Below are 27,367 nucleotides of genomic sequence, written 5' to 3'. Positions count from 1 at the left end.
GAGTTGCAAAGAGGAGTCACAACGGACATGATCTTCACTGCATGACAACAAGGACAATGCAGGGATCAGCACCAGCTACAACAAACTGCCTTCTTTGACCTCATTAAAGCCTTTCAATCCATCTATTTGGAGGGACTGTGGAACATCATGACTGGTCACAGAAGTTCACCTCCATCTTGTGTTTGCTCCAACAAGGCATGAAAGCAGTGATATTAATTAACAGGTGTACAACAGATTCATTTTCAGTATCAAACAAGGCTGTGTCATTGCCCCAATGTTTTTTGCACTCATTCGTTCTGGCTACAATGTTGCACCTCATTTCCAGCAAGCTTCCTGAGAGATTTACAAAACTAATGGGTAAATGTTCAACCTACAGTGTCTACACTCCAGAACCATGGTTACCCAAACCTCAGTGGTCGAGCATGCAGTACGCAGGTGATACTTGCATTTATGGAACCTCAGAAACCATGCTGCAGGCCATTGTTGATGCTTTCACTCAGCTATACAAGAGGAGAGGGCCTTACGCTCAACACCTGCAAGGCAAAGGTCCTTTACCAACCTACCCTGCTGCACCACACTCCCCTTTGGCAATAAAGGTTGATTGCAAGGGCATGGGAAACATGAAGCACTTTCCTTATCTTGGGAGATGCCTCTCAGCAAAGGCAGATGTCCATGTGAAACTCACCACTGCCTTCAAAGCACCAGCACAGCCTTTGGTGGATTGAGGAAAAGGTAATTTGAAGCTCAAGGTCTCAGATCTGGCACAAAGCTCATGGTCCAGAGGGCAGCACAGGCCAGACCTCTGACATGTTTCTGACACCTGGATTACCCACAGCAGCCAGCGTACAGCACTGGAAAATACCACCAACACTGTCTCCACAACAGTCTCCATATTCCCAGGTAGAATGAGTGTCCTCTCCCAGGCCTGCAACCCAAGAATTGAGGGCCTAGTTATATACAGTTGACTACATTGAACTCATCATATTGTTTATGTGCTACTGAAATAGACACTCTGACATTGGAATGCCCCTTAACTTGAAGCTGTAACCTTGGTTCTAGGCTCTACAGCCATGTCAAACATCACTCTCACATCTACCCCATCAAGCCCTGTAAGAATTTTGTATACTTCAATGAGATCAATTCTCATTTTCTAAATTCTAGAGAGAATAGGCCCACTTGGCTTAATCTCTCCTCATAGGATATCATCCTGCCTATCATTCCAGGAGTCATTGAGGTGAATTTCATTCTACTTCATCTATCATATGTATAGATAGCCTTCTTTGGGTACGTATACACATAATTCCAACTAAAGTCTCAGCAGGGCCCTATACAATTGCATTCTCTGTGCTCTAATGAAAAAGTTGGCATGAATTTAATGCAGGGAAGCCTGCACTATACTCACCCTGACAGACTTGTAATTATAGTAATTATAGTAAAAGGAAATAACTCTCAACAGGCACTCAACACCTTCTGTTAGGATCTTAAATTAAGAATTATCAGAAATGAATTGTCTTGAAACCTCAAAAATTAATGTGCCAATTATTCTTAAGATAATGATGGCTACTTCCAACACTGAAAGCATTGAATGTTTTGCTAACTAACTGCTGGACCCAGTTACTCTCCTGGACTTCTTGCATCGCTAGTATCTGCCTGAAACACCTATCTCCACAACTTTTTCCATCCTTTCTTTGAGATCTCTTTGCTCTTCCAATTCTGGCCTTCTGCACCTCAAGCTTTAATGGCTCCATCATTACTGTTTGTGCCTTCAACTTTCCTGATCAAAGCCCTGAAATTCTTTCCTTAAAGTCTTTGTCTCCCTCACCCTCTCAATTCCTTTAAGGCATTCCTTACAACCTACCTTTTGGACCTAGCCTATGGTCATCTGTTCTGATTTATCTTTCTAAGATAAGATAAGATAGCTTTATTAGTCACATGTACATCTAAACACACAGTGAAATGTGTCTTTTGCGTAGAGTGTTCTGGGGGCAGCCTGCAAGTGTCGCCACGCTTCCGGCGCCAACATAGCATGCCCACAATTTCCTAACCCATACGTCTTTGGAATGTGGGAGGAAACCGGAGCACCCAGAGGAAACCCACGCAGACACGGGGAGAACATACAAACTCCTTACAGACAGCGGCCGGAATTGAACCCAGGTCACTGTCATTATAATAGCGTTACGCTAATCGCTACATGGCCGTGCCTGCAATTCTGTGACTCATTGTCAAATTTTGTTTTGTATTACTTCTGTTCAGCACCTTGGAATGTTTTAATATATTTGGGGCACTATCCATGTCCTTTATATAAACTAAGACCCCAGCACTGACCCCCATGGCACACTGCTCATTACATCTGCCACCAGGAAGTATTAGTTATGCCAACTCTGCATTTTCTGTGGTCAACCAATGTACAATCCACACCAAATTGTTACCTCCAATATCATGAACTTTTACTTTAATGTAGCAATAATCTTTGATGTAGCACATCATCAAATGCCTTCTACACCTCATGGTATAGTACATCCTGTGGTTCCCCTTTATCCACAACTTTAAAGAATGCCAACTGGTCAAACATGATTTCCTTTTCACAAAACCACATTGACTTTGCCTGATTACCTTGAATTTTCCTAAATGGATGATATTTATTAAGCCGCTCATTATGCTTCCCTCCAAATTTTCTTTCCCATTGATTTAAATTAAAATGAAATTTGGGAGAGATGTATTATGGCCTGAATGATACAACATTAATACTATTAAATCATTGTTCAAGTCAGAGTTATCCCTATGTGGATCTTACACCAGAAAAAAGCCTTCTACTATTTAAGAAAAATATACAAATCCCATCATACGATGTCCAGCAGAAATACAAAGCAGAGAAATTCATTTCATGCCTGATGGTTCAAGGTTGAATGGAGCATCATAATGATGGCTGACCTGAAGAAGTTGTCCTTCCTCTTCAGAATCATTGGAGGTGCATGCACATCCGACCACGGTTCGAAAGGGTCATTTTCAGAGGTCATTGCCTTGCATAAAACATACTCCTTTGGCATGTGAGTAAAATAGGTTAGCAGATAAGAATTTTGACTCTGTTTCATTACATTCAGTGACCATTACACTACAATTTATTTTAAGCATAAAACTTACACAGTCATTTATTTTAAAACCACGAGAGTCTAATTTGCTTGGCAGTAAATTCCTGTTGCAGGTTCCAAGACTTGCACTGAAGGGCCTTAGCTTGGAATCCCAGCATTCAGGTCCTTTCATATTTAACTGATATGTAAGGGTGTGAATTAGGTTAAGCAACTGAAACAGGCATCATTTCGATCCAAGTCAAACATTCCTTAATATAGTAAGTATTGAGCAATGATGACAGAGTTTCAGCAGAATTGGTAAGCTTGGAGATGCATGATAGCAAGAGGCAATAAAGGTATTTTCAGATTACCCAAAGAGGGGCATAGATAGGTTACATATTCAGAATCTTTTTTTTCCCCAGGGCAGGGGATTCTAGAACTAGAGGGAACAGGTTTAAGGTGGGAGGGGAGAAATTTAAAGGAGATCATAAGGGTAAGTTTTTCAGACAGAAGGTGGTAAATATCTAGAACAAGTTGCCAGAGGAGGTAGTGGAGGCAGGTACAATTACAACATTTAAAAGTTATTTGGACAGGTACTTGGATAGGAAAAGTGTAGAGGGATGTGGGCCTTATGTGCGCAATTGAGGTTAGCATTGATGGGCATCACAGTCAACATGGAAGAGGTGGGCTGTAAGGACCTGTCTCTCTGCTGCACGTTTCTATAACTCTCTGATAAGCATCAGGCATTTAGGACAGACATAACAGTAGTGAATGTTTGGAATTCTTTCCTTCAGTCATTGAATATTTTAAAGACAGAGATCAAAAGAATTTTAGACACTAAGGATACCAAGGAATATGGAGTTTATGCAGGAAAGTTAAGGAGCAGTCACAAGGGGCCAAACGGTCTATTCCTGCTTCTATTTTTTATTGTCACTCATAAAAGAGAGATGTAGGGACATGTGTGTATAATTCACTGAAAGTGGCAAAGCAAGTTGAGAAAATGGTTAAAATGGTAGGATTCCAGTGAGGAATCACTGGTTGAAATTTAAATTGGGTGTTCACTAAAGCAGCAAACTGTCTTAAGTACTTAAAATTGCACAAATTTCTAATTTGTTAACTAGGATATGCACATAAATTAAATAGCTAGTACCTAATTCAGGTACAAATGGTGGTATAAATAGATTAACCGAACAAAGCAACCAAAAATAATCACAGCAGTATTAAAGAAGTTGTGTGCCTCTAAGGCAAAAATATTTACACTGGATGCCATAATGCAACCATAATGACTTTTGACTGACAATGTAAATTAAACTAAAGAATAATGGAATCTAAAAGAACAGGGATGTTCTGTTAAGATACCCATAAGAACCCCACGAGTGAAGTGATGGAATACCTTGACAGTTGTAGGTTCAGTTAGGTAGGTGATTGCAGTCTCGATGTTTGGTGTGATGTTAAAAAGCCACATCATAGCACTGTCCACAGCTTTGAGGATGCTATTCCGAACTTGAACATGGTGATAGGCGATACTAAATGCCTTTGCAACACCCTAAGAATCAAATTATAGCCCAGGAATGTTAACTTCCCTCACAGATGTTCAATTTGCAAACAGAACAAAATGAGTAAACATGCAATTTAAGTACAAAGGACAGGTAGACATCTGAATTCAAATTAAAGCTATAGTAATTTATTCAGCATTAATGAATTTGTGAATGATCATGAATCCCAAGGGAGGTCCAAGTGAAGTCAGTCCTGACACTGCTGTGATGATTGGAGCTACATGCTACCAAAATACTCTTCCTCTCCCACTCAGTTTTAATGACCTAGACCTCAGCCTTTAACCTGGGAAAGTCACGAACAAGGGGACATAATTACAAGGACTGATCATTTAAAATTGAGGTGCATTGAAATTTTTTCTCTCAGAGGATAGTGAATCTCTGGAATTCTTTGCCCAAGGTTGGAGAGAGTAGTTCATTAGATATATTTAAGGCAGAGATAGATAAATATTTGCAAGGTTGAGGAATTGAGGGTTATGGGGAATTGGCACAACAGGAGTTGAGGCCACTGTAGATCAGTCATGACCACATTGAATGGACAGGCAGGCTTGAGGGTCTGGTGGCCTACCCCTGCTCCAATTTTTTTGTGTTCTTTCCAGGGTGAGGTTAGCAAAGTCGTTCTTTAACACAAGTGATGCATATAATTCTAAAGTTCTTCTGTGGAGTCACCCGGTGATGGCCACTCTCTCTCTCCTGGTAAAGATGGCCATTAGCGTGCAGAGGATACGTCCGGTCATTGGTAGGTCTTGTTTTTAGCTCTGCTGAGTTAAACCCTCCTGGCAGACCCAGGAGAGAGCATCTAATGAAAATCAAAAAAACTGCAGATGCTGGAGATCTGAAATAAATACAGAAAAAGCTGGCAACACTCTGCTGGGTTTGAAACATAAACTCTGTTTCACTTTCCACAGATGTTACCTGACCTGCTGAGTATTTCCAGCATTTTCAGTTCTGGGGCAATAAACAATCTGCTGGAGGAACTCAGCAGGTTGAACGGCATCTGGGGAGGAACAGAATTGTCAACATTTCAGGCTGAAACCCTGCATCAGGTCTGAGAGTGGAGAAGCCAGTGTAAAGGGGAGAAGGGGAGTGGTGAGGAAGGATTCCGAGGCAACTGGTGGACTGAGGAGTGGCGTAAGAGGACAGGCAGGTAGTGCTAGGTAGGAGAAGGGAGGGGTGGAGTTGAAAGACAGTGGCAGGTGAATGATAGATGGAGGCAGTTAAAGAGAGAGAGAGGAGAAAGGGGAAACAGATGAAGCAAGGAGGGGAAGGGGGGTGTGAAGATGGGAGACAACTGCTAGAGGGAGATAAGCAGGAACACAAAGGGCTACCGGAGCTGGAATCTGATAAGTAAAGGAGGTGAGAATGGGAACTATTTGGGGAGAGGTGAAAGGCAGTTGGAACCAGATTGGGTGGGGGGTGGGGGGGGGGGACTGTGTGTGAAATGGGTGGATGGAGTCAGGAGGGGGATGAAGAAGGGTGAACGGGGGCTGGGGGGTGGTGTGGGAAATGGGACAAAAATGGGAGGACTGGAGGATTAGAAGAGGGGGGAATGGATGGGGGGGAAATGGGAAAAAAGGGGTTTGCTAAAATTGGAAGGTTAATATTCATGCCATTGGGTTGTAGACTACCCAGGCGGAACATAAAGTGTTTCTCCTCTAGTTTGTGTTGGGCTTCATGCTGGCAGCAGAGAAAGCCAAGGATGGTCAGGTCGGTGTGGGAATGGAAAGGGGAGTTGAAATGATCTGTAACTGGGAGCTCGGGATGGCCACTGCAGACTGAGCATAGGTGCTCTGTGAAACAGTCGCCCAGTCTGCGCTTGGTCTTGGTGTAGAGGAGGCCACATCGGGAGCACCGAATGCAGTAGACAAGGTTGGAGGAGATGCATGTGAACCTCCACTTCACCTGGAAGGACTGTTTAGGTCCCTGGGTGGTGGTGAGGGAGGAGGGATAAGGACAAGTGTTACATCTACTTTGAGGGCAGGGTAACGTGCCAGGAGTCAGGGAGGGATGGGTGTGGAGGGATGAGCGGACCAGGGAGATGGAGGGAGTGGTCAGTTCTTGCTTTGAGCAGGCACATCTTTTTCGTCATTGACAACCTGATCACGGAGCAAGATGTGGTAGCAGATAACAGACCCAAAGATGCTGGCAAGAAGATGTTTAGCACTGAGGAATTATTCTTTATACATTGTGTAAGATGAGGCCAACTCATGAAAACGCTTCTGTTACGTTAATATACTTGGATACATTTTTCAAAGTTGTTATTGAGTTAAACCGAAATTTTAATTGCTAGGCCTCTAAACATTGTCATAAAAAAGATGCTACATTTGTATAACAATCACATGGGAAATTAAAAAAAATTGATGAGATCTCCAAGAAACAAAGACAATTATTTGATAAATCACAATTCAATAGGAATGCTCAGAAAGATTAAATGGGGTCAAGCTTTCTACTGACTTTCCATTTTTTAATTTTGTTCAGCTCTGCTCTTTCAGTGATATTAATGAGGGGACTAATGTCAGCAATTCCCTTGCACACACACCTGATGAAAATTGATCTCATGAGCAGCGAAAACCTTCCCACATTCGTCTCTCAGTGTGTCAATACCCAGGACTCCAAACACTCTGTTGTGCTGATCTTTCACTGGGATCACCAGGAATGATCCTTCTGTTCTCTCCCGATGACAATTCCAAAAATGAACCTTGCCATGATCCTGAACTCTGTAGATGTGCAGTGGTTTCCCTTCATCAATTGCAGCAAAACTAAATCATATAAAACAGCAAGAAAACAGAGAGCAAAGATGATTAACTGGACAATGAAATTGCTTATGAAGTTGTCATCGGTGCTGAGGAATGCAGCATTTTGGGAATCTAAAGTAGGCATGAAGCACTTAAGGGAGACACAAAGAATTCTGCAGATGCTGGAATCTGAAGGACTTAAAGTCAGATGTAGGATTTACTAAACTCCAAGTTGGAATTTACTTTCTGTTTTCAACAAAAACAGCATTCCATTTGTGAAAACAGTATTCTGATTTCAAGGCAACTCACAAAAGATACACCGCTTGCATTCTGAAATAAAGCAGATAGTGCTAAAAGTTCTCAGCAGATCAGGCAGCATCTGTGGAGAGGGAATGTTTCAGGTCAATGACTTCTCATCATTACTGGCAACCCCTGCATTCTTCCTGTCTGAAGGAGATTGTCAGTGTGATACCAATTTACGTGAGAAACGGATGCAGGTGAAGGCTATCTGGCCCTTCAAGCCTGCTCTGCCACTCACGGAGATCATGGCTGATCTTCTCCCTCAGTATTATCTTCTAGTGCAAAACCTATATCTACTGATTCCATTGATATCCAGAAATCCATCAATCTTTATTGAACACAATGTCTGAGCTTCCATAGGCCTCCATGGTAGATAACTCCAAATGTTCATCACCATTTGAGTCAAAAAAATTATTGTCTCAGTCCTAAATGACCTATACCTTACTCAACAATCTGTGTCCCCAAGTCCTTGCTTCCTCAGTCAGGGGAAATATTCTCCCCGGATCCAGCTCTTCAAAGCTTTTAGCAATGTTGGAGCCAAAAACAAACTGCTGGAGGAACTCAGCAGATCAGGCAGCATCTGTAGAGGGAGGTGGACAGTCCAGATGAAGGATCTCAACCCAAAGTGTTGACAGTCCATTTCCTTCTACGGATGTTGCCTGACCCGCTGAGTTCCTCTTGCAGCTCGTTTTTTTGCTCCAGATTCCAGCATCCACAGTCTCATTTGTCTCCCCTTTAACAATATTGTAAGTTTCATTGAGGTCTCCTCATATTTTTCTAGAGAATACAGTCCCAATCCACTCAATCTTTCCTTATACAGCAAACCCAGCATCCCTAGAACCAGTCTAATGAATCTTTGTTGCAGGAGAAACAAAGGATTTGCAGATGCTGGAATCTAGATGAAAAACGCGATGATGCTGGAGGAACTCAGCAGGCCAGACAGCATCCCTGGAGAAAAGCAGGCAGTCCTGAAACGTTGGCTGCCTGCTTTTCTCCACGGATGCTGCCTGGCCTGCTGAGTTCCTCCAGCATCAAAGTGTGAATCTTTGCTGCACCTTCTCTGTGACAATTTAGTTTTGAACTGCCAATTTATGGTCACAATGTATTGAAATAAGGCTTCACGTGCACTCACCTCAGTTCTTAGCCACTTCTGCTCTGAATGATATTGAATTTAAATCCAGTTTCCGAGGCCAAATTGAAAGCCACTGGGTCATTCAGCTCCCAGGAGCTGAGTGGGTGCATTAACTGGTCAAATGATTTTGGTATCTAAATCTGGGAATATTGAATCCCAGAATTATTACAGCTGAGAAAGAGACCATTCAATCACCAAGTTCATGTCAGCTCCCTGCAGAGCAACCTATTCAGCCCCATTCCCTGGTAGACCTGGCACCCAAATGTTACAAGAGTCTGCTTTCATTTCAGCGTCTCTCAGCACTTCACCTAAATAATGAACTTGTTTTGAAGGCTTGTCACTTATTATATAGCTGAATGCTGCAGATGTTCTGTGTAATGCAAGTTATGCCATCAGCATTGTGTGGATGATTTGATGGACTGCATCTGGTGACATTGGTTGAGGGAAGAATGCTGGCCAGGACATGCGGTTTCCCATTGCTCTCGTACAATGGTGCTATGTATTTTGATATATCACTGAGTCAGCAGAACAGGCTGCCAACACTTTGCTTTATCAGTCACCTAAAGCACAGCTTCTTTGGCAATGCAGCACTCCCTTAGTACTGCACTAGTCAGTACACATTATGCACTGAGGTCTGCTTGGAGTACGAACTGAATCAACAACTCTTAGATTCATTAAAGCACTTGGTTCTGCTAAACCTAAACATATTGAGCTTAAAAATGCTTGTGTTAAGGAAATGTTATGATTTACACTAATTTGCAGCACCCAGTGGGTGAGTACATTAAAGAGATGGAATAGGATGGCTCATCTGTTTTACACCTGCTTGATATCAAGTTTAGTTGAATGCAATAGAATCAAATGTTGGTTCTGGGTGCATTACAGGTGGCTCATTACCAGCATGTTGCTTTCGAGCCCAACAAAATTGCCCATCTCACTCTCTCTGTGGTTTGGCATTCCTGGTATTTTGTTTGCTTTTGACTTGTTTTTGGCTCTTGCTTGTCAGTGAGCTATGTGCACCATGGGATAGTGTAGTTGGCTGTTAGCCCCATGAAGATGCAGCCTTTCCCTTGAAAGAGAAGATTTGCTGTACAATGGTGGGTTCAAACTCCATCCTTATCTTTCAATGCAGACATCTCCCCCGTGGTTGACTAACTTTTAGAGAAAACAAATAAAACCTACAACTAGTTTGACTACATATATCCAAAAGTATTTTTTTTCTGTACTGCTGCTTATAATTACGATCACATACCTTACACCCATGTCTCTGTAGAGTGCCTGGTTCAAGACAAATGGTGCATCTTCCAAAGTGCAAGCCACATAGTGCAAGAAAAATTCACCCCTCTCTGGCCTGTGATAATTATGCCTCAACAGGGCAATGGATGCACTTATTTTCTTATTCCCACCATGTGCTTCTGAATCCTATCACAGACAAAAGCTGTCATTGCAATGTTAGAAGGGAACAAAGCCAACATTCTTCCATAATCAAGAGTCCACAAATGCTTATCTTTACAGAGGTTTCACAAAAATACATGATTTTACAAAATAACCCTTAACAGGCTTTTGAACAACATACAAATAAAAAGTAACCAGAAAATCTCTGAGAAAATATTCGGCTGTAGTTGAAACTCTTATTAATATGTTCCAAATGCAAGTCAAGGGGAAATGTTTTAGTTGTTAGGTATAACAAAATTGAAAATTAATTCATAAAAGATTCCCCCAATTAATTTTTCTTACTAAATCAAAAATATTTGTCTTGTAAAGGTTGGTTTACAATTTTGTAATAAATACTGACCAGATAAAATCAGCATAAATATATTTCCAATGTCCTTACACCCAGCAATTCTTCCCATTTTGATTGTTTTTTGTACAGAATCTCAGCAGACCACTTCTGATTTAGTGCTGGTTGTCAGAAAGAGGAATAAATAGGAACAACATGTTGCATTTAAATAGTGGCCGTTAACTAAATACTCTAAGTGCATTAGTTACTGGTGTTGTAGGGGTAGGAATAGAGAGGGTTAATAACTAGTAAAACAGGATGTAGCTTGTGCTGGAGAAACAAAGGACTGCAGATGCTGGAGTATCTAGATGAAAAACACCACGATGCTGGAGGAACTGAAGAAGGGTCCTGAACCAAAATGCTGACCACCTGCTTTTCTCCACGGATGCTGCCTGGCCTGCTGAGTTCCTCCAGCATCATAATGTAGCTGGTGCTGATGTGGTAACGGGGAACGACTGATAAGGGTCAACAACAGAGAAATGGGATGCAGCTGTAACTGCACCAAGGTACAGAAGCTTTATGATTATGTTATAGCACACTACTATTGTTGTGGCCAAAACTTAGATCTGCTGTTAGTGAAGTTAGACTTCTGGATAATTAAGTGTTCTATTCTTCAACCAAAACTTAGTTTTCCTGTTAATTAAGTCTTCTACGTAATGACGTAATCAGATAAATGTAACAATCAAAGCTTAGTTAATTAAGTTTTCTGTGTAATCACATATGTGAAGAAGTGTCTAAGGCTGTCCTGAAATCGTGTTTGGGTAGATCAGCTTTGTCTGGTCTCCTGGTGTGCATCCAGTTTCAATAAATCGGCCGTTGTTTATGTTGCCTTTCTTGTTCACTCCTACACTGGTTTTGGCCAAGCAGAGGTCAGACATACTTGAAGCCCAGATGAAGAGGCAGTGATAACCACAGTGCTGGAAGTGACAACTGAAGATTCTGTAACTGGACTGATGATTGGATGAACTCACACTGCAACAGAATGTGAAAAAGAGTCTGCAGGGAGGACTGGAGTTTGCAAAGGTACAGAGGAGGAAAGCCATTGGAAGAATTCATCAGAATTTTGAAGTCACTGCTGTCAGGGAGACATAGCCAATGGAATAGGTCAACAAATAATGCTGGCTTAGTTTGGGATCAAATAAAGGTAGCAGAGATCTGGATGAGGTGGAGTTGATGTGGGACAGACAATATGTTTCTTTTATCATCCTTGTGAAGTTTGAGTATCTGGAAATGGTGGCAACACTTCAGATGGTAAATTAGGTTCTCCTGATAATGAACCGGATGTGAAGTTTAAAGCTGAATTAAGAGGATGCTGAGGTTGCTAACTGTCTGAATTGATTTGTCATCCAGGACAGTGATGAAGACTAAAGCAAAGTCTCTGGTGTGGAACCAAATGGTTTCCATCTTACTGACGTTGATTTGCAAAAGGTGGTGGTGCTCCTACCACTTAATGGTGGCCGTCATTCAGTCAGAAAGGTATGATACATGGAACTTCATAGTTCTGGATATTTAAAGATGAATATCACCGGAATACATAAAAGTGGACCCAGATGGTTACAGATTAAGTATCTGTAGGACCATGCATCAGTAAGGATTGGCAATTGCCTAAAGAATAACTATTGTAGCAGCTGAGGGAACCTGTGCCATTTCAGATGTTGTACTGATAGATTTGATACCTGTAAGACCAGGATCGCATGAAAGCAAAACTCGGAAGAAGGTCACAGGTTAGAGAGGCCGAGGAGAAAGCCAAGGATAACCTAAGACACCTTGCTCAGAGCAGGCTTAATGACAAGAACAGGATGAAAACCAGTTGAAAGAATGGGGGGTGGGAGATAGGTGGATAGTTGAATGGTGACCACACAAACCAGAACCACAGAGAGGAAGTGGAAGTTAGAGGGAGGGCAGCAGTTGACCAGGACTGATTGCTTAAGAAGTAGGGTGATCGAGGCAGCTTTTAAGTAGAGAAAAATGTTGTCTGGAGAAAGGACGATCAAATTGATGAAAAGCACCAAAAGGAGATAAAGAGAAGCAAAATGACACAGAAGTATTAGAAAAAATGATTACAAATAAAAATGAACAGAGTGTTGTCAATTAGTAGTCACAATAAAAAACAAAAAGGTAGTATCAGTTAGGTAATTATTAGAAGACCATTTAGGTATTAGAATGTGGACAACCATAACCATAGAAGACATTTCTCAATCCTGACGTGCACATGAATTTGATGCATTCCACCTTGTTGGCATCTTTATAAACTTCAAAACAGTGGCCAGAGAATACAGAAGGATGAAGTTACAATTTTATGTGGATGTAAGGTCAGGGTGACCTGTGGCTTAGAACATAGAACAGTACAGCACAGGAACAGGCCCCTTGGCCCACAATGTTGCTGGACCAATTACTTTAGCAATAAAATGCCCAACTAAACTAATCCTTTGTGCCGACATAATGTCCATATCCTACCATTTCCCTCACATTTATGAGCCTGTCTAAGAACTTCCTGAACACCCCTATCGTATTTGCCTCCACCACAACCCCAGGCAACGCATTCCAGGGACCCACCACTCTCTGTGTAAAAAAACTTGCCCCACACATCTCCTTTGAACTTACCCCCTCTCACCTTAAATGCATGCCCTCTGGTATTAGACATTTCAACCCTGGGGAGAAGATACTGGCTGCTGACTCTATCTATGCCTCTCATAATCTTACAAACCTCTATCAGATCTCCCCTCAACCTCTGCCGTTCCAGAAAAAACAACGCGTTTGTCCAACCTATCCTCATAGCACATGCCCTCTAATCCAGGCAGCATCTTGGTAAACCTCTTCTGCACCCTCTCCAAAGCCTCGACATATAATGGGGTGACCAGAACTGAATGCAATACTCCACATACTGCCTAACTAAAGTTTTATAAAGCTGCAGCATAACTTCCTGACTCTTGAACTCAGTGCCTCGACTAATGAAGGCAAGCATGCCATATGCCTTCTCTACCACCCTATCAACCTGTGTAGCCACTTTCAGAGAGCTATGAACTTGGACCCCAAGATCCCCCTGTTCATCAATGCTGTTAAGGGTCTTGCCATTAACAGTGTACTGTCTCTTTACATTTGATCTTGCAAGGTGCTTCACAGATACAGATCTCAAACAGTGGCAGAATATTCATAAGGCCCATAAAAAACATACACGATCTTTGGTATGTGGAGAGACTGGAGACATTGTGATTGTTTTTCTTATAGGAAAGAAAGTTAAGGGAAAATTAAAAGGTTTTGATAGAGAAACTATTTTATTGGCAGGAGGTCGGTATCTGGAGGGGAGAAGCCAGGTAATTAGAAAATGAAACAAGTGGGAAATCAAGTGAATTTATTTTATGCAGAAAATTGTTAATATTTAGGATGTGCTGTGTAAAAGAATGGTGGGAAGATATTTCAAATGCACTTACAAAATGAAGATGGAGATATATTTGAACTGGAATAATCTTCAGGGCTATGGAAAAGATTATGTGAGTGGGATTATTTGGAAAACTCTTTCACAGAGCTGGCACAGGCACAATGGACTCAATCGTCCTTCTGTGTTGTATGATTCAGATAATGGTTGAGTCACTGTAGATATATTTTGCAGAATATTTGAAATCTAGGAAGCCCAGTTAGTTACAAATGTAAAGGATATAAATGCATCCATGATAATAAATGCTATAATTCCATCCTACCTTATAAAGAACTTGGAAAACAGATTTAAAAACAACTTCCATATTGCAGCTGGAGGTCTCTGCTGCTCGTTTGATATCATAGAACCACCTTCTCCTGGCTCTACGCCGTGCTCGCTCCATGCAATTCTGTTCACTTCTGGCTGTGAGGAATGTTACCAGTCCATCAAAATCGTCTTCCTTGCCAGAGATTTCGGCTACAATTGTTTCAATGTATACATTGAACTCCCTCTTTGTCAGAGTGGGATTGTCTGAATTGTACTTGCGGTAGAGTTTCAGCTTGTGATGTGCTGTTGGAGAAATACAAAACAAACAAAACACAGAGCTTTTATGTGGCAGACAGTCTCTGGGATCAGCCTGAACCCTCTAAGTGATCATGATGGAGTATCTCAAATGAAATGCTTAAGTTTGCAGACAGTATCTCATAAAGTCATGTAGTCCTGGAGAGATACACCGTGGAAACAGACCCTTTGGGCCACAGAGTTTGTGCTGATCAGCAAACACCCATTTTTACATTATTCCTATCCTAACCCTTTTTATTCTCCCAACACTCCCATCGACTCCCCCGGGATTCTACCACTCACCTGCACACGAGGGGAGATTTACTGTGACCAATCAATCTACTGACCTGCATGTATTTGGATGTGGGAGGAAACCTGAGCACCTGGAAGAAACCCATACAGACACAGCGAGAACATGCAAACTCCACACAGACAGCACTGGAGGTCAGGATTGAATCCATGTCACAGGAGCTATGAGGCAGTGGCTTTGGTAGCTGTGCCACTATGCAACCCCATGTCTTGTGGACATATTACAGAATAATATAACTACAATCCTAGAAGACCCAGTGGTATTTAATCACAATCTCTAACTGAATTGCATGTTTTGAAATATTATTTACTTTCATTTCCTTCCTCTCAAATGATCTGGTTAATAAACACCATCCAATATGGCTCTGTGCCATGAAGATCAAAGGCTCTATCTTTAATCACTTTCGGGTTAACTGATCTTGGTCAGGACAGAGGTTGTGGTGTTCCTGTTGATATCAACTTCCTTGGACTGCAAATGCAGACTGGAAATTAACAAGACTATTGGTGCGTGACCAGTTGGTAAATGCATGTGACTCAGCATTGTGGTTTGTCTTTGGCTGTTCAGGCTGAAAATGTCCTGGGCTCTGTCCGAGGTTAGCAGGTAAGTGAGACATGGGTCAAGGTACTAAAATTACCCTCAGTGTTCCATGAGTTCGAGTGGGAACTGAAAGGCTTTGGAATTTCTGCTGGCGATTGCTGACCGGTGCTCTGAGCTGTGAATAGCACCAACTACAGATTAGGTCCAGGTGAGAAGTGCCAAAATAGCCTCACAGGTTGCCTGTCACATTTCACCGGATGAAGTATTATAGGGTGCTAGTGGTTACGGGACTGTGCTGGTCATGCAGAAAACAATAAAGGAAAAATGTTAATTGATCTTTTGCAATGAGGAGCCCTTAATATTAAAAAATAATTCTGTATTTACAACACAGCATGGAACAGTAAGTTCAGTTGAAGAAAATGTATTTCATAAAAGTAAACAGATTAGCATTAGACTGAGGTTTTCCATCAACAACAAAGGAACAGCAGTCACCTTGCTCCTCCATGGCAGCTTCCCACAAAGGTTTAACTGACTTTCAAGTGGAGACAATAGTTGTTTCTTACAGCATGGCACCTAATAGCAGGCAAAGAGCGGCAAGGCCCTTCAACCAGTTAGTCTAAAGAATAAAGAAAAAGCCACAAGGAAACCAGTAACTATCAGCTAGTTTTCAATCAAGACACAAGAGACGACAGATGCTGGAATGTAGAGCAACCAACAATCTGCTGGGGGAACTCTGCAGGTCAAGCAGCCTCTGTGGGGAATGGAATTGTCAATGCTTCAGGTTGAGACCCTGCATCAGGATTGAGAGTGGAGAGGGGAGGTGCCAGTATAAAGAGAGAGGGGGACTGGTGAGATATTCTAAATGATGTATGGTTTGGAAAATACAGACGTGACCACCAGAGAATGATTAAAACAGATGGAGAGAAAGACAATTAAAACACAGTAATTTAAAAAAATGCCCAACTCCATTTTTTTCATGTGAAATTTGACTCCACCTTTGTAAAATTACCTTTTCAGTACAATTATTTTCATTTATCCTTCTTCTGCCAGGACATAAGAACATGATATTCTCTGCTCCTAGGTAAGATATTTCTTGAGGAAAACATGGAGTTTTGTGATCTGTAAATTATTTTTTTAATTATCTTTCTGTCCATCTGTTTCAATCTCTTTCCATTAATCTTATCTGTATTCCCCATCTGTACACCATTTAAAATTAACTCAGGCATCAAGGATGACTTGCTTCTTCTTCAGTTCTGTGGGTTCTGAACTGACTTATGAGGCCAATGTAGGAATCACAAACTCTTCCCCAGATGGGGCAGGAAGTGCCTGATGGGTGGGTACTCTGTGAAACTCCTTCTGCCATTTACACTGGGCTTGAATGCTTCCAACGCGTGGCATTGAGGATCTTGATACCATCCCGAATGCTCCTTCTCAACTTGAACAGTCATCTGCTAGGGATTGCCAGGAGTCAGTAGGGATATTACATTGTTTTTCATGGATGCTTTGAGTATATCCTTGAATCTTTTCCTCTGTTAATCATTTCCTGTGACTGTGAATGGAATGTCTCTTTCAAGAGCTTGGTGTCAGGCACGTGAACTATGGGGCCTGTGCAACATAACTGATCGTGTGTCACTAAGTGGAGACACAAGAGACTGCAGATGCAGGCGTCTGGAGCACCAAACAATTTGCTGGAGGAACTCAGCAGGTCAGGCAGCATCTGTGAAGGGAAATGGACAGTCGACGTTTCGGGTCAAGACACCTCATCTGGACTGAAAGATGGAGGAGAGATAGTCAGTATAAAGGGGTGAAGGGAAGAGGTGGAGCAAGAGCTGACAGGTGATAGGTGGATCCTGGTGAGGAAGGGTGATAGGCAGAGGGAAGAGGGGAGAATGGTAATAGTGACAGAGGCTGGGGGGGTGATAAGTGGAGGGAATAAAGGGCTGCAGACGATGGAGTCTGATAGGAGAGAAAGGTGGAGTGTGGAATCAAGTAAGGGAGATGGGAACAGTGGGGAGAGGGGAAGCAGTGGGAGTGTGTGGGTGATGGGCAGATAGAATGGGTGGGGGAGAGGAAAGAGGGTGATGGGGGGGGGCTGAGGTAGGTGTAGGAGGAACTGGGTAGATCAGTAGGAGAGAGAACAGGGACAGTTTACCTGAAATTGGAGAATTCAATGTTCATGCCATTGGGTTGTAGATGACCCAGGCAGAATATGAGGTGCTGTTCCTCTAGTTTGCGCTTAGCCTCACCTCGGCAGTAGAGGAGGCTGATGACAGACATGTCGGAATGGGAATAGGGAGGAGAATTAAAATGGACGGAGCCATAGTGGACGGAGCGCAGGTGCTTGGCAAAGCAGTCGCCTAGTTTGTACCTGGTCTCACCGATGTAGAGGAGGCCACATCGGGAGCACTGGATGCAGTAAACAAGGCTGCAGGAGATTCATGTGAATGTCTGCCTCACTTGGAAGTGCTGTTTAGGGCCCTGGATGGTGGTGAGGGAGGAGGCGTAGGGACAGGTGTTACACCTCCTACGGATGCAGGGGAAAGTGCCTGGGGAGTGAGAGGGTTGAGCGTACCAGAGCGTCACAGAGAGTGTGATCCCTGCGGAAAGCAGAAGGGGCTGGGGAGGGGAAGGTGTGGCTGGTGGTTGGATCACGTTCGTGGTGGGTGTAACTAAAGCCTCAGTACAGGGGATGTTGGCCTGGGAGAGGATATTGACATTGGTTCTCTTATCCTTCTAGTGGGTAACCCCATTATAAACTCACTCCCTTCTGAATTCATTATTCCATGTGTTACTGGTGCAGAACTAGACCATAGTTAAAGCAAATCCACATAGTTTCAGTCATCTCAATAGTAAATCAATCAATAAGGACAGCAGCAACTCAGCCAGTTGTGGGCAGATACACCTCTGACAGCAAATTCGTTTCAGTGTGGATGGCAGAAGCTGCTGGTCAATTTACCTATAATAGTCATGAGTCCTGTTAGCCTCGCTTATTATCATAGCAAAATCTGTATAGCTGATATTGTCTCGTACAGAGCAATGCCATCTGTTGGGATTTCAGGATAAGGTTATTATTGACTTAAACTTCCTTAGAGCTGACAAAACAAAGTGTCTGGGAATTTCAGCCATTACATAATACAAAGGAGACTGGAACAAAATTATTTCAAAGTCTGTGACAAAACAATTACAGGAATGTACAGTCAACATCCCCATTCACCATAATCTCTGAAACTGAGTAAAGTCCTGACAGTCTGCTGGATTTCAAATGCATTCAGAAAACCCTAGTGTCCACAATTTCTCACGGCGATTCCGAATTTCTGGAAACCACCAGGGACTGACACAAAGCAAAGGCCATCTGCTTCCCTCTGAGCAAACAGATGACATCTGGCAGTCTGCTGTAGTACAGCAGACACTAAAGACAGTGAAAGAGCATAGACACAAACTATATTACTCAGAAAAGTTTTAAACTTCAAACAACTGAATGTTTATCATTTTTTTAGTGAACAGAATTCCCAGTATCTTCAAAGAAGGCACTTTGGTCTCTTCATGTTGATAGTGAGGCACTGCTTTTCAAACACAAATAAACACGTTATCCCATTTTCTTGGACACAAGATACTAAGTGTTATTCAATATGGTCAAGGACTTTGGCAGTGGTGCTCTGAGATTTCCCAGGAGGAGGTGTATTAGAGTTGCTCAAAGTGGGTGCCTATTTTCTTTTCTCAGTTAGACCTCCCCATTGGCGGTAAGGCCAAGGACAACAAGTGAGCACATGATACAACAGGTAAGATTCTCCAAAGACCATCTACAACACTAGTGCACTTGGATCCCCTGCTCCAAACTTGCTAATTCAAACCTCTTATAATAATCTGTTATTTAAGTCGTTCCCAGAATCGAAGAGTGGAATTTGTCTACACTTGCACACTTCCTGTAGGGGAGTTGAGAAAGTGAGGGAGGGAGGTCACTGAATAGAAATCTGGAGTGCAACTTTATCTGATTTCCCTTTCTTTAATATTCGAGCACTGAAGTTAGTCTGGCTAAGATTGGCTAACAAGAGATCAAAGCAAGAAGCCCCTAGCTCAAATGGTTCTGTTGGTACATGTGTTAAGCAGTTAAGCTCTAATGTGTTGCTGGCCTTTGATATTTTTACTCCCAAAAGAGAATAGTAATGCATCAAGATGCATCAAGGCTGAGATAGAGTCATTTCTCTTTGATAGGTCAGCTTCCAGGGGAAGCAACGTAAACCCGTGGACCTCACGCTACATGCATCTGATGTAATATGCATTGAGGACCTGGATATATATGGTTGCATTCATTAGCATGCAACTAGGAACTGGATGCCAGTTGCATATTCTTCAGTGGTGTTTGAGTGCCATCTGCAACACACAAGCACATTTGCACTGCATCTGTGAAGCCTGCTCCTGTCAACCTCTAGGTGGCCCACTTGAGTAGATCCTAGATCAGCACCATGAATATGATCCCCTTGAAGTAATTTACTTACAAGGATCCCACAAACCCATCAGGAGTGACCTGCTTCCCACCCCACAAGCTCAGGACCCCATTCACTGATGTCTTCCTAACTCTACCCCACATCCAACACTACCTCCCTCTCATCACAGATGCTCAAGCCCTAGCCATTGGTGAAGGGTTCATTATGCCATACACATTGCATGAATCAGCTCAATCTTGTCTTAAAACATACACAAGGTTTTCAGGGAGAGAGAGAGAGACAACCAAACACACACTTGTAAAGAAAAAGTGGACTGAAAATCTTGTCACAGTAAAAAATGACTGAAATCAACAGCTGCAACCAATAAATCTCCTGCTGTTGCCATATCCTCTGCTCCTTCTTTTATTTCAAGTCATAAGACCTTTAGCCTGAAATACGAACTTACAATTTTAGATAATTGCAAACATCACAATCTGACTGGAATGCAGTAAAGAGAGAGGAATGAGGGCAGGGAAAGTCGTGGGAAAACCAGGATGTTATTATACAAATAATACAATTTGAGTGACTTAATCACAAAATGCACTACTTAATAAATTCTGATCACAAGTAAAGCTGCAACCAATTCTAATTTTGGTCAGGTAAAATTTTCATGCACTAGAGTGCATTCTAATGTCACAAATCCCTGCCAATGTTGACACCAGTACAATTCAAGTAAACCTCAGTAACTGTGAAACTATTAGGCAGATTCACTGAGTACAATTTATGAGGTTCAAGAGATTTCATTCACTGTAAACTTGGAAGCATTGTGAATTTGACTCCTGACCTCAATGCTCAATTCCTCAACCCATACTTGTCTTGAATAAAGCTGGGAGTTTTACCCTGTAAAATGTACCCTCTATATGAAATAAGTCGTGTGGAGGGCAATTCTAAATGATAAGAGAGAGAAATAGATACACTAGAGAAAAAAGGACTGCAGATGCTGGAATCCAGATGAAAAACACTATGGTGCTGGAGGAACTCAGCAGGCCAGGCAGCATCCGTGGAGAAAAGCAGGCAGTCGACATTTTGGGTCAGGACCCTTCTTCAGGACTTGAAGAAGGGTCCTGACCCAAAACGTTGACCGCCTGCTTTTCTCCACGGATGCTGCCTGGCCTGCTGAGTTCCTCCAGCATCATAGTGTTGAAATAGATACACTGCTTAATATAGAAACACAACCTACAGATTGAAAGATGTGGTTCTGTTTTGTGCTGAGATAGCCAATCTCCCTTTGGAATGGCACTTGTAAACTGTGATTAAATTCAGTGCCTGTGTGCTGGACTGTAAAAGAATATTGGGATTCAAGTTCTTAATCACCCCAATGTCTTCTGTTGGAAGAGATAAATTGATGTCAGTGAGGGCCTAGCAACTCACACATGAAGAATAGGGTCATTGGGGAGATAGGATAGAGCTGCCAACAAATGGTGAATGTGATGCCAGAATAAATCACTACCTTCAAAGGAGGAGAAAATTGGCCAAAATAATGGTTTGACATCATAGTGAGCAAACTGAAGGCATAAAGTGATACAGTATGACTTCACGTTGACATTGCTTGAGTTGAATGATCATAATGTCATAGAATCATAGAAAGATACAGCATGGTAAATGGCCCTTCAGCCCATCAACTCTATGCTATCAGCCACCCACTTGCACTAATCCTACCTCAATGCAACTTTTGATTCTCTCACATTCTCATAATCTGCCAACCCACATGTTTTTGGGATGTGTGAGCACCCGGAGGAATCCCACACAGTCACAGGGAGAACATGCAAACTTCAAACAGACAGCACCTGCAGTCAGGATTAAAGTAGGGCTCTGGCCCGATGAGGCAGCAGCACCTGAGGCCGACCAACAGAAAGCAGGCCAGATACTTCCCACTGAAAGGGATTGAAACTGGAGGGAGGTCAGTTCAGGTGAGCCTTACTCACTACAGTTTAGGAACACTGTGACCACCTAGACCACTTTGTGCTGAAATGGACTTTATTTTTTTGTTCTAATTGTGTTTCTTTTCTTATAAAAATTGTGTATAATTTATGTTTAATTTATCTTTTTTCTTGTGAATGCTGCTTATCTGATGCGATGTGCCTGTGATGCTGCTGCAAGCAAGTTTTTCATTGCACCTGTGCACACATGTACTTGTGCATATGACAATAAACTCGACTTTGACTTTGACTTTGAAACCGTCAACCAGCCAGGTCCAGAGGCTAGTGTAGCCCAGGTACGCTGAGAAAAGTAAATGGAAAATAAATTAATAGCCTGGCTTTCAGGATCTAATCTAAAGCAGCTTAATTTTTGATTTCTTTCACTTTCACCCAAGCTTGTAGTGCGGCTGTGGAAGCTGCTGGCTAGCAGTTTACATGGAAAGACAAATAGCTAGAGTCATAGAGTCATACAGCACAGAAACAGGCCCTTCATCCCAACTGGTCCATGCCGACCAAGATTCCCATCTAAGCTAGTCCCATTTGCCCGTGTTTGGCCCATATCCCTCTAAACCTTTCCTATCCACGTACCTGTCCAAGTACCTTTTAAATGTTGTTAATGTACCTGCCTCAACTACATCCTCTGGCAGCTCATTCCATACACTGACCACTCTCTGGGTGAAAACGTTGCTCCTCAGGTTCCTATTTAATCTACCCAATTCAATTTAAACATATGCCCTCTAGTTCTTAACTCGCCAAAAGACTGTGCATTCACCCTATCTATGCCCCTCATAATTTTATGCACCTCTAAAAGATCACCCCCTCATTCTCCTACACTCCAATGAAAAAAGTCCAACTTGCTCAACCTCTCTCCATAACTCAGTCCCTCAAATCCTGGCAACATCCTCTTAAACCTCTGCACTCTTTCCAGCTTAATGGCATCTTTCCTCTAGCAGGGTGACCAAAACTGAACACAATATTCCAAATGCGGCCTCACCAACATCTTGCACAACTGCAAAATAAGTAAATTATTTGCTTGTTTAATGTCTCATAATATAATAAAATAACTTGGCAAAGCAGTTTCTCCTACCTTTTTTTAAGGATTTCTTTTCCGTTCCATCTTTGTATTTGCTTATGACTTCAGCTAGCTCTCTTAGGTCAATGTACCCTGAGACATCATTATCCCATTTCTCAAACAGTGCATCCAGGATTATCTTATGCGTCTTTTTCAGGGCTTCATGATATACCTGGAAACAGAACCGATCATTAAAGATGCAGTTCAAGAAAAGGAAATCCTTCCACAAAATGCCTTTTCCGCTGCCTTCCATCTCCATGGTTTTAACAGAGCAAAAGCCAACACATTACATAATGGTCCAGTTACAATGAAAGATAAATCGAGCAGGGTTGTTTTGGATCAGAGGAGACTAAAATGAGATTTGATTGTGATGAATATTGAACATTCCTTAAGAGGGTAGGGTGAATTGGAAGCATCATTTCCCTCAGCACAATGATCAATAACTAGGTGGCATTGACTTGAGGCAGCAGGATTAGAGGGAGAAGGTGGAATGAAACTTATTGCCTGAAAGTCAGTCAAGACAGAAACTCTCATCACATTCAGAAAGCAGAATCATACAGCCCAGAAATGGGCCCTTTCAGCCCCTCTTGTCCATGCTGACCATGATTCCTGTCTACGCTAATCCGAGTTGCTTACATTAGGCCTGTAAACATAGAACATAGAACATAGGAGATTACAGCACAGAACAGGCCCTTCCGCCCAAGATGTTGTGCCGACATTTTATCCTGCTCTAAGATCTATCTAAACCTTCCCTTCCACATAGCCCTCCATTTTTCCTCTATGCCTTTCCTATCCAAGTACCTGTCCAAGTTCTGTCCTTCAAGCGCTGTGATTTTATCTGCATCCACTACCTCCTCTGGCAGCTCTTTCCAGATATCCATCACCCTCTGTGAGAAAAACCTACCCCTCAGATCTCCTTCAAATTTCTCCCCCCTCACCTTAAACCTCACGCCTTTTAGTTCTAGACTTCCCTGTCTTGGGAAAAAGATTCCGATTATCTGTTCTATCCATGCCCCTCATAATTATATAAGGTCACCGTCAGCCCACTACTTTCCAGTGAGAATAAACCCAGTCTTTCCAATCTATCCTTATAACTACAGCCTTCCATTCCAGGCAACATCTTGGTGAATCTTTTCTACACTCTCTCTATTGCTACCACATCCTTCCTGCAGTGTGGTGACCAGAACTGTACACAATACTCCAGGTGTGGTCTAACCAATGTTTTGTACAATCCCAACTCTCATACTCAATGCCTTAGCCTATGAAGGCAAGCATATCGAATGCCTTTTTCACTACCCTCTCCACCTGTGGCAACACTTTTAGGGAGCTATGGATTTGCACCCCAAGGTCTCTCTGTATATCAGTGCTTCTAAGGTCCCTGCCATTTACTCTATATGTCCTACCAAAATTACCTCACACTTGTCTGGATTAAATTTCACCTGCCACCACTTTGCCCAACTTTTCAGCTGATCTATGTCCCGCTGTATCCTTAGACAAACCTTCTTCACTATCTATGACTACCAAATTTTGTGTTATCTGCAAACTTACTAATCATACCCCCTATATTCTCATCCATATGTATTACAAGCAACAAAGGTCCCAGCATCAATCCCACGTTACAGATTTCCAGTCAGGAAAACATCCATCCACCACTATTCTCTGGCTCCTATCACCTAGATAATTGTGGATCCAGTTTGCCAACACACCTCAGATCCCTTGTGCCTTAATATTCTGGACCTGCCTGCCATTTGGGATCTTGTCAAAAGCCTTACTAAAGCCCATGTTAACCATGTCTACCATCCTGCCTTCATCAGGTATTTGGGAGAACACTTGATACTTCAATACTTTGGAGAACAATTGATACATCACAATCTATGAGGCTGTGGACCAGGAGCTGAGAAGTGATTAGTCCAAGTGGCTTTCTCATAGAGTCATAGAGTCACTAAGCATGGAAACTGGCCTTTGACCCACTGACTCCAGACTGACCATTAACCACCCATTTATATTAAAACTGCATTAATCCCATTGCGTTCTCCCCACATTCCCAACAACTCCCCCTAGATTCTATCATTCATCTCCACAGTTTTAAAGTGGCCACTTAACCTACTAACCCGCATGACTCTGGGATGTGGGAGGAAACTGGAGCACCCAGAGGAAACCCACGTGGTCACAGGGAGAATGTGCAAACTTTACACAGACAGCCCTGGAGGTCAGGATTGAACCAGGGTCACTGGAGCTGTGAGGTAGCAACTCTCCCAGCTGTGCCTCTGTGCCACCCCTGATTGAATCACAGTCTTTCCCTTGGCTCTCATGAGCAGGATGGGCCAAAAAGCCTCCTACTGTGCTGCAAATTTCTTTGATTCTCTGATTGATCCCAGACTATTTCCAGCGCATGTCTGAAAGCTTTCCAGCAGGAGCACACCAGAGGTCCTGTACATTTTATGAGCCTTGGCCAGGATATTTTGCCATTATGTTCAATTAGGTGCATACCTAGAGCTATATATGAATCAGAATCAATGGTTCCATGTGAATGTAAAATATAACCTGTAGATAAATAAACAATTAATTGGAACATAGAACGGTACAACACAGGAACAGGGCGAACTAATCAATCTAGCAATTAAACTCCTAACTAAACAAATCCCTTCTGCCTACACAATGTCCATATCCCTCCATTCTCTGCACATTCATGTGCCTACTAAGAGCCTTTTAAACACCTCTATCATATTGCCTCCACTACCACCCCTTGCAGCACATTTTACACACCCACCACTCTATGTGTAAAAAACTTGCCCCACACATCTCCTTTGAATTTACCCCTTCTCACCTTAAATGCATTCCCTCTAGTATTAGACATTTCAACCCTGGGAGAAAGATACTGGCTGTCTACTCTATCTATGCCTCTCAATCTTATAAACATCTATCAGGTCTCCCCTCAGCCTCTGCCGCTCCAGAGAAAACAACCCTAGTTTGTCCAGCCTCTCCTCATAGCACCTGTCTCACGTAAATTCATGTTCTTACATTGAATTTATTCACCCATGAAGCAACACCATCCCAACCCTCAGGTTTATAAACTGACAACAGCACCACATATCAACAGGAAACCCCAGCACAAACAGAACCAGGTTACTGGGGCTTTGTGGCTGGATTGCACAGGACCATATGGGCCGTATTTGGATGTGTGAGCTGATGGTTGGACATGTTCTGATGCAGGGTCGCACGAATAATAATCACCAAAGGCAAAAGTTGAAGTAAATAAGAACTTCAAATTAAGGCTTAAATAACAAAATATTTAAGGGTCTATTACACAAATTACACACAAAAGTGACTTCCAATAAATGGATTGTTATCCTCTTCACATATTATGAATGGAACAGAATTCAGCAGTGTTCAGTCATGATTGGCTTTCACTAATGGACTTTTTACTTGTAATAAATGTTTGTAAATTAAACCTAATAAAACACCTCCAAAGATGGAACTAAAATTGTTATGGGCAACAGCAGAGACAAGTGAGATGTCTCCTGTGTAACACACAAAATGCTGGAGGAACTCAGTGGGTCTCGACCTGAAACGTCGACTGTCCATTTCCCTCCATAGATGCTGCCTGACCCACTGAGTTCCTCCAGCAATTTGTGTGTTGCTCCAGATTTCCAGCATCTGTCATCTCTCTTATGTCTCCTGTGTGGTATGAGGAGTGAAAATGTGCAATTACAAAGGGTAAATGTTGCTGTAAGTGATAATGCAAGCAACTGGGACTGCAGTCTGTGATTTGGAGAAATACCCTGTGACTATCTTACTTTCAATCTATTGGACACCAGGCTGCATTCAATCACTGAGGCCTAGGAATATCATAATGAACAAAGCCTGATTCACTTCCATTTTCTATTTCAACTGTAAGACTTGATTACATTCCTAGTGTAAGAGAAAACATGGATGTGTTTCTGAGCATTTTGTATTTCTGTATCTATGCACTGTACAATCCCCTTCCCTCTGTGCTCTTTCTGAGATATAATTTCACTGATAAAAGCCACTCTGTAGTACCTTATCTGTGTGCCTATCCTTTATATGAAACAGCAGCCAGTGTCAGCATACTATTTGACAGTGGAACAACACTGGATTCTGTCCTCATCCAAGATGTGCATTTTCCGGTAGCTGTCACAGAGAGTGAAATGCCTGAAATAGGGGTGTAAAAGGTAGTGTGGCAGACTACTAGAGGAAAATGAAGTGAGGTCATCAACAAATCTATGGGCAATCTGATGAGTGATGGAAATAATTTGGATATAAAGGAGACAATACCTGAAAGAGAATAGTGGATGAGCACAGTGGGTCATCTAGTATAGCTGCTGACTCACACTTGCAGAAACCTGGGTTCAATTCTGACCTTTGATGTTGTCTGGTTGTGTGTGTGGAGTTGGCACATTCTGCCCGTGACTGCATGTATTTCCCCCAGGAAATCTGTTTTTCTCCCATGTCTCAAAGTCATGTGGGATGGCCATTGTAAATT

General features: G+C 42.3%; 1 protein-coding gene across 1 annotated transcript in view; it reads right to left on the bottom strand.

The window, feature by feature from the left end:
• LOC127581491 (EF-hand calcium-binding domain-containing protein 5-like) overlaps window positions 1-27,367 on the bottom strand; it is a 131,925-nt gene that overhangs the window by 40,087 nt on the left and 64,471 nt on the right. The window contains exons 10-15 of the mRNA XM_052035952.1: window positions 22,879-23,035; window positions 14,264-14,550; window positions 10,038-10,207; window positions 7,161-7,380; window positions 4,462-4,614; window positions 2,932-3,038 (exon numbers count right to left, since the gene is read on the bottom strand). Of these exons, the coding sequence (XP_051891912.1) occupies window positions 2,932-3,038; window positions 4,462-4,614; window positions 7,161-7,380; window positions 10,038-10,207; window positions 14,264-14,550; window positions 22,879-23,035 (1,094 nt within the window). The remainder of the gene's footprint in view (window positions 1-2,931; window positions 3,039-4,461; window positions 4,615-7,160; window positions 7,381-10,037; window positions 10,208-14,263; window positions 14,551-22,878; window positions 23,036-27,367) is intronic.

This window comes from Pristis pectinata, chromosome 21 (assembly GCF_009764475.1).
Source record: "Pristis pectinata isolate sPriPec2 chromosome 21, sPriPec2.1.pri, whole genome shotgun sequence".
Taxonomy (NCBI): Eukaryota; Metazoa; Chordata; class Chondrichthyes; order Rhinopristiformes; family Pristidae; genus Pristis; species Pristis pectinata.
This window is presented reverse-complemented; position numbering and strand designations above follow the sequence as displayed.